Consider the following 7328-nt stretch of genomic DNA (forward strand, 5'->3'; position numbering starts at 1 on the left):
GTACAATATGTTGCCTTCAGGCCCAGGCTGCCCTTGAAAAAGAGATCTGTGATCTCAATGGGACTTGCCTGGTTAAAGAACGGTAAAGAAATAAAGAAAAAAAAAAGAAAGAAAATAATTAAATGCCATTGGTGGGTTGGGGGTTCGGTTTACGACCAAGGTGTGAAAACACTGGCGGGGTAGGAGCAGGTTCGGGTTGAATCAGCTTGTTTTTGGTTTTATTTGTTTTCCCGTCATGTTGGAGCAGTTTGTTGGAACCTGGAAGTTGGTTTCCAGCGACAACTTCGACGAGTACATGAAGGAAGTCGGAATGAACTTCGCCAGTCGACAGGTGGGCAACCTGTCCRAGCCGAAGCTGCTGGTGAGCCTGGCAGATGATGGGTTTGCAACCATGAAGGCCGAGAGCTCTCTGAAGACYGTAGAGGTCAAGTTCAAGCTGGACGAAGAGTGTGACGAGACCACAGCAGACGGCCGCAAAGCCAAGGTGGGATGTTGCAACAAACAAGAACTGATCTGCTTTTCCTCCTCATCGTCTCACCGTTTTATTTTATTTTATGTTTTTTTAAAGTCTGTCTTCAAACTTGAGAAYGGCAAGCTGGTGCAGACGCAGTCCTGGGACGGAAAGACGACCACCCTGGAACGAGAGATTCAAGACGGGAAACTTACGGTTGTGAGTAAATTTGAAGTTGCACTTAATGGATCTGAACTGTTCTGTTCCTCTTATCTGAGGTGGTTGAGCTCTTTAAACGGACTTTTTGGACTAACGGACCTCTTGTCTCAACAGAAGTGCATCATGAACGATGTGGTTGCGGTGAGGACGTAYGAGAAGGCTGCGTAACCGTTTTTAAAACAATAAAACTTGAACTGTGATACTTTGTGTTCAGTGTTTCATTCAGTCAGGGTGCTCGCACTTTGTTATAGTCCTTAAATAACCAAATTCAGAGTTTTTTTTATCCTAAAATACTGTAAGTTCTAATGAAGCTTAACTACTGCCCACTTCAAGTTTTTGAGTGAAGCGTAATAGGCTCTAATGGGTGCTGAGAAGTTTTAAAGATAAACTCCTAATCTGCTAACACAATAGACCTCCGTTCAAGCACCATCMTGGTTTAATCCAGTGCCTCTTAATCTCAGTTTATAAACGGGAACCACTTCGTTGTGCTCATTAGCTAATGGAAGGGATCTGATTTGGAGGGGGTGAAGGTTTTAAGTGTGGCTGAGATGAATACAAAGGCTCCTTTTGTTGAACAAGATTCGGTCCATATGAGCCAGATTTGAGGCCATGAGGTTGGTGCTGTGACCCCCGTTCACAGGAGGTCTSTGCAGTGTTCAAGCAAATGTAAGTTGGTTTTAATTAGGGGAAGTAGGTCAAAGCATAAATCCTCAGATATTACCAGGTTGTGGTGAAGTGACAATATTTTCTTTAAAATTGATGTGTATTTTGTTGGTACATATAAAGGACGGTTAGACAGATATTTTTCTCTTTCCAGGAACATTTTTTTACAATAAAAAAAACCTGTTAGGGATTAAGCTTAGTGTGGTGTGCTGGCTTTGAATTGCAGACTTCCTTTGAAATGGCTTTATCCCCTTTAAATAMGATCACAGCATCAAATGCTTTCATTGTTCTGAATCGACTTGATCTCAACTGGGTTTACCAGCCATGTAGCAAATGCTGTTTATAAAATGCATGTAATTCTATTAATATTTATAATTGCATTTTGTACATGATGCCTATCAAATAGTTAACTGTTAGAAGGGTCTAAAAATATAAAGGCAGCTGAATGTGATTTATGAACAGCGTGCAGCATCACTAACAAGCAAATGTTTTTTAAAATGAATAAAATTGGTATATATCAGGTATGACATCCCTCGATCTAAAACAAGTCGCACAAAGCTTAAAAAAGGCCTAGCAATTTTTAAAAATAACTTTATTTTGGGTAAATGTCGACATCTTGTGGACAACTGAAGTAATAGCAGGTCGTGTTTGGACCGTACCATTACCGCTGATTGAGGGGGAGGAGTCAAACTTTGTCGTAAAACTCAATATAGTTTTGTGTAAATATTCTTAGCTAAATTATATTACTTACTTTACTGACTTAGTTTGCCTCGCCACATACATTTTATTACTAATATTTTGCCACTTTTTTGTTTTTTCTAAATTAATCAGTCCAGAACTACGTAATCACGTCTCTACGTAAAGGCGTTACGTTTGTACGTGATGCTGCTGCGACTGTAAACATGGCTGACCAAGAAAACAGAACCATGGAAGTGGATAAGGGAGAAGATAAACCTYCTGTTAAACACGTGAAGTCGGTGTTTGACGAGGGTGCGGAAAGGTCAGAGAAGCGGACAAGTCCAGAGGGGAAAACGGCCACGGCCGAGAGCCGCACCACGGCGGAGTACTGCGAGAAGCTCCAGACGTGGATGTGGCAGTACTACACTGGWTATGTGAACTGGCAGAGCTGCCTGGCGGCGTCCGCGATGTCCTGCCCTTATTATCTGCAGCCACCCGGCGGGTCTCCGACGGCTGCCGATTTCAACCCACATAGCTGGCATAATGGTCCGTTTGGGCTTCCGTTGTCGCCGTATCCGCCAGCGGTGAACTCCCCGGGCGGCCGAGCAGGAGARGCCGCTGTTGGAGCCGCAGCGGCCGCTCAGCAGCAGCAGCCGCAGGCGAACGGAAACGCTCAGAGACCAGGTAAAATAAAACATTAAAACACCAGATAAACAACATTTTATCAATCCTACAGCCAGACCCTCTATATCAAAGGTTCAAAAAATTTCAATAAATTTATTTTTAAAAATGCATATGGGGAACATTGCACTAGTAAACCAAACAAAAAATGATGTTCCCGTGGCATCTATGGGTTAAATTATAATTTTAAAACAGCATATGGTTTATGAGGGGGTCCCTGGAAATTTTTCACACTTGTAAGGGGTCCCCAGACCCAAAAACTTTGAGAAACCCTGCTTTATAGTTTTGTTTACCCTTTTTTTTGGTCCATTGCAGCCCAGTGATTATTTTTTGTAATAAATGCTTTGAACAAAATGGGAGTTTAGCTACCAAACAAATAATAAAAAAAAAGAAAACTTTATCCTTAATTTCAGTTTTTAACATGATTGCAACATAATCACCAAAATATATAATTTATTATCTTAAAAATGCTTTGGGCACATCTTAAAGACTTTTTTGGACTCATATGTTGACTCATGAAATTTCCTACAATGTAAGTTTAAGTAAAATGTGTCTTTAAGTAGTTCCTATATATTGTACAATCATACCGATTTACAAAATATAAAACCTTTCCACTCCCTTGATTGTTTTATGCTTTTATCGCTGTCATAAATCTATCATGATTAAAAGAAAAAAAAAAGTTGGTGAAATCAAGTTTCTACAGAGTGCTACGATTTAAACAAAAACATAATGTAAAAAAGGGGTTTCATAAATATTCAGCACCTTTAAATTGACTCTTAATTCAACTCAGAGACAAGATTATTATGTATTTTCACTTTTATACCACAATCAAGTAACTGTTACCTTCARTTGTCATGAAAATGYTCTTTTTAAAAAAATAAAATTTGCWTCGTAGTCTAATTAAACACTTTGAAATTAGCCTCTGTGTCTTTAAGAACCTCCTGTCGTTTCTGACACTCCCACTTCAGCACGTCTTCACAACAAAGCTTCGGAGGGGGGGTACTTTGTGGGGTAGGAGCTTGGCTGTGGACTGAGCTCCAGGGAGGAGCTTTGTAAATAGGCGGGGCTTTGTAGCTTCACATGGCTACCACAGGAGATGCAAGGATTTCTCAAACATGCATGAGTGAGTCAAAGCAACATTGGGTATGTTTTTGATGAGGGAATAACATTATAACATGATATAAAGCTAAAAACAGTCAATTTAGCATGATACCCCCCTTTAAAATAACGTGTAAACATGTATTTAATAAGAATAGAAATGCATGATATGAAGAATAAAGGCATTTTGTGGAATGGYCGTCTGAGTTTGTTTATTGCAATAAGCAAGACTCAAAAGTTAAAACAAAACCTTTCAGCTCTCCTTGAGCTCCTGAATCATCCACATGGTATCTGGACAATGACATCATCCCCAGGCAGACTGCGTTGTGCCAAGGACAGCCTGTTGATAAACTACTCTGGCAAGAGTGATTAATTCTAGCAGAGCCTGTCCTGATTATATAACACTTAGAGCGAAAACAGAAGATAAACAGAGACATGGTGTCATTTAKGTCAGCAAAAGAGGTCACTAATATCTTTACCAGTGGTGGGCAGCACTAATCCAAAAATTAGCTCCGCAATTTCTAAAGCGCTTATGGAAATATTTAGGTCCGCAACTTCAAAAGCGCTTATGCCRTAGAAAAACTAGTGGAAGCTAATTTTAAAGCGCAAGATCAATTTGACACTTACTAGCTAACAATTCATGTACAAAATATGTACAACACTGCCAACTAGTGGTGTATGAACCCTTTTTTTAATTCTACAAGCGCCGATTGCTGGGGATGTGATTTCCTGAAATAGAAATTTAGCTCCTGGTGTAAAAATTAAAAAGTTGTTGAGGATTGCCAGTTCGGCTGCTTCTTTGTCTTTTTCTTTTGTTCGTTGTAAATTTTTCATTAAAGGAGCATCAATAAAGCAATTTTAAAACTGTTTATTGGAAAACTGAAGCGATGCATTCTGGGTACATGACGGATTTGATTTGTGACGGGAAACRAAAGTTTCCTGTACTCCGTGMTATCTTCCCTTCAAAATAAGAGCTTGGATTTTAAAGTTTTCCATGTAGTTGCATCAGTTGACCACCAGATGTCAGTCTTCATCAGCATAACTTTAAATCATTTCTGAGTCTCTAACCTCATTGGGCGATTGCTTCGACCAATTACGACAAGTATTGAGCTCCAGCATTTAAACTTTATTTTTTTTTAAAAGGAGCTCTGATTGTGAAGTAAAATAAATGATACATACAAACTTTTAGTATGGATTACAAACGTTAACTGTTTTTGCTATTGCCTTCCTGCTACGTAAGCAGACACAAAGCATTGTGGGAAATGAGAACCGTGACCGAGAGCAACATTCAGCAAGGATGTATGTTTCCAATAAATGTATTTATCTGGGAGGGGTGTTGTTGGATAGATCATGTGTGTTGTGATTCATTGACAGCCATACCTTCTGCTGTTCAAAATAATGATGACTGGTAGATAATTAGTTATTATCGGTACTGCATTTTAATTTTATAAAGCTTATGAATTATAAAAATTAGTAAGACCGCTAAAGCGYAAACGAATTATTTAGGTCCGCAATTAGCGGATTTGTGCTTTAGCGGGCTGGTGCCCACCACTGATCTTTACCTTAGCAGATCTGTAGAAGACAGCTGCATAAGGTATTTTTCTTTAAAAATGACAAGTTGGGATGAAATGATCAAGGCCGTAAACATCCCAAATGTTCTGTTACATCCATCATTAAGAAACGAAAGATGGGATGTAACCATTACTTCACTTGTAGTTTTCAACAATCTTTTCTGTGAGTTAAAGTCAGACAGTCACTTTGAAGGGGGTGAATATTTATGTAGTCACTTATTTTACATTATGAACTTATAATTAAGTGGTATTACTCTTTTAAAATTTGATTTCATTTGGATATTGAAAAGGGTTTAATACATTTGTCTTGTAAAGGAGACCAATTTATATTGATCATAACTGATTTATGAGAGCAATAAAATCATAAAACATCCAAAAGTTTTTATTTTTTTCCTCCTCCGTCTCTCCAGGTCGGGAGTACGGCATTCCCTCACCTCTCCAAAGACTCATGGCTGAAATGGTGGACTTCTTCATATTGTTTTTCATCAAAGCAACTATAATCATCAGTATCATGCATCTRAGTGGAATCAAGTGAGTTAAAGATTTGTAGCTAGTATAAAGGTGCTCTGATAAGCATAAAGCAGTGATGYGGAGCTGATTATCTTTTCCTGAATTTTYAGAGATGTTTCCAAGTTCGCCATGCATTTCATCGTGGAGGAGATCGATGAAGACACGTCGATGGAGGAGCTACAGAAAATGATGCTTGTTGCTCTTGTGTACCGGGTTTTAGTGTGTTTTTATGAGGTGGGCGCTCACATAAGTTCTGAGGTTTGTTTCAGTTTAGCCCTGAACTCTCTATTTAAAGACCTCTCCCTTTCACTTTTTGTTTCTTCAGATTGTTTGCATTTGGGGAGCAGGAGGTGCCACCCCGGGGAAGTTTCTCCTCGGACTTCGGGTCGTCACGTGTGACTCGTCCGTTCTGGTCCAGCCCAAYAGAGTGCTTGTGGTTCCGGCAACGAACGTGTCTCTGTCTGCGTGAGTGCCCTCTTTTAACAGTTATCATTCAGAGTATCTACAGAGGGTTTCCACATGTCTCAAATGGAAGTGCACTGTGGTGGACAGTAGTCCCCTAAAGCGYAAAARCGCTAATTGCGGACCTAAATTTCTACTTTGCATGAAGGGTTTCCATGATTTAAAAGTCTGTTTCAACAAATCACCTCCCCAAACTGCRATCAAAGAAAGTCAAAGAATATAATCTTACCACTAGATGGCAGTAAAGTGCTGATTTTTCTCTTACCTGAATGTTTTCTGGTAAACGGAGAATATGTTGCGCTTTAAATTTARCTTCCKCTAAGTTTTATTGAGCATATGTGCTTTTGAACWTGCGGACCTAAATAAATAGACTAGCGCTTTAGAAATTGCGCAACTAAAATTTGAATTAGYGCCGCCCACCACTGGAAGTGCACAACATCGTTTAGCCGCCATTATTGTAGGCAAACGCTAGACAATCACGATGGCTTTCAGACAAACYAAAACAAAATATATTGATACTTCTGTCRAGACGGACCGAGAAAAGGAACAAGTCAGACGACGTAGCGTTGTCTCTGATATCTTATGACAAAGCTGGAGCCTGAACTCAATGGACACACACAATCAATGTTTTCATGTGAATAACAAAGTTCTGGTGACTGACAGAAAGTAATTACAACATACACGCCCCTCATAGCTTGCAGATACAGGGTACATTAGCTAAGCTAATTTAGCTTGTGCTAACACATTGGCATCGTTGCAATGAGGTAGGGATGTGCACAAGTCTTTTTTTTGCAAGTCCAAGTCAAATCTCAAGTCTTTGACCAAAAATCCAAGTCAAGTCTCAAAATCCAAACATCCAAGTCTCAAGTCTTTGACCAAAAATCCAAGTCGAGTCTCAAAATCCAAAAATCCAAGTCTCAAGTCTTTGACCAAAAATCCAAGTCAAGTCTCAAGTCTTTGACCAAAAATCCAAGTCAAGTCTCAAGTCTTTGACC

The 7328-nt window shown here is 39.4% G+C and overlaps 2 protein-coding genes across 3 annotated transcripts in view; both read left to right on the top strand.

Moving 5' to 3' along the window:
• Positions 1–870, top strand: part of fabp4b (fatty acid binding protein 4b) — a 1611-nt gene extending 741 nt beyond the window's left edge. Inside the window, exons 2-4 of one of the 2 annotated variants that reach the window (XM_014024911.1) lie at positions 296–484; positions 569–670; positions 785–870. In XM_014024911.1, the coding sequence (XP_013880365.1) occupies positions 296–484; positions 569–670; positions 785–838 (345 nt within the window). In that variant the 3' untranslated portion in view covers positions 839–870. Of the gene's footprint in view, positions 1–202; positions 485–568; positions 671–784 lie in introns of those variants that run through there. The other variant, XM_014024910.1, reaches the window with a different exon arrangement.
• Positions 871–2370: 1500 nt separating this feature from the next.
• The window catches only part of fam8a1b (family with sequence similarity 8 member A1b), a gene marked incomplete at its 5' end in the record, with an annotated part of 6794 nt that continues 1836 nt past the window's right edge, over positions 2371–7328 (top strand). The window contains 4 exon segments of the mRNA XM_014024928.1: positions 2371–2695; positions 5772–5892; positions 5982–6105; positions 6197–6336. Of these exon segments, the coding sequence (XP_013880382.1) occupies positions 2371–2695; positions 5772–5892; positions 5982–6105; positions 6197–6336 (710 nt within the window).

Source organism: Austrofundulus limnaeus, unplaced genomic scaffold (genome assembly GCF_001266775.1).
Source record: "Austrofundulus limnaeus strain Quisiro unplaced genomic scaffold, Austrofundulus_limnaeus-1.0 Scaffold446, whole genome shotgun sequence".
NCBI lineage: Eukaryota > Metazoa > Chordata > Actinopteri > Cyprinodontiformes > Rivulidae > Austrofundulus > Austrofundulus limnaeus.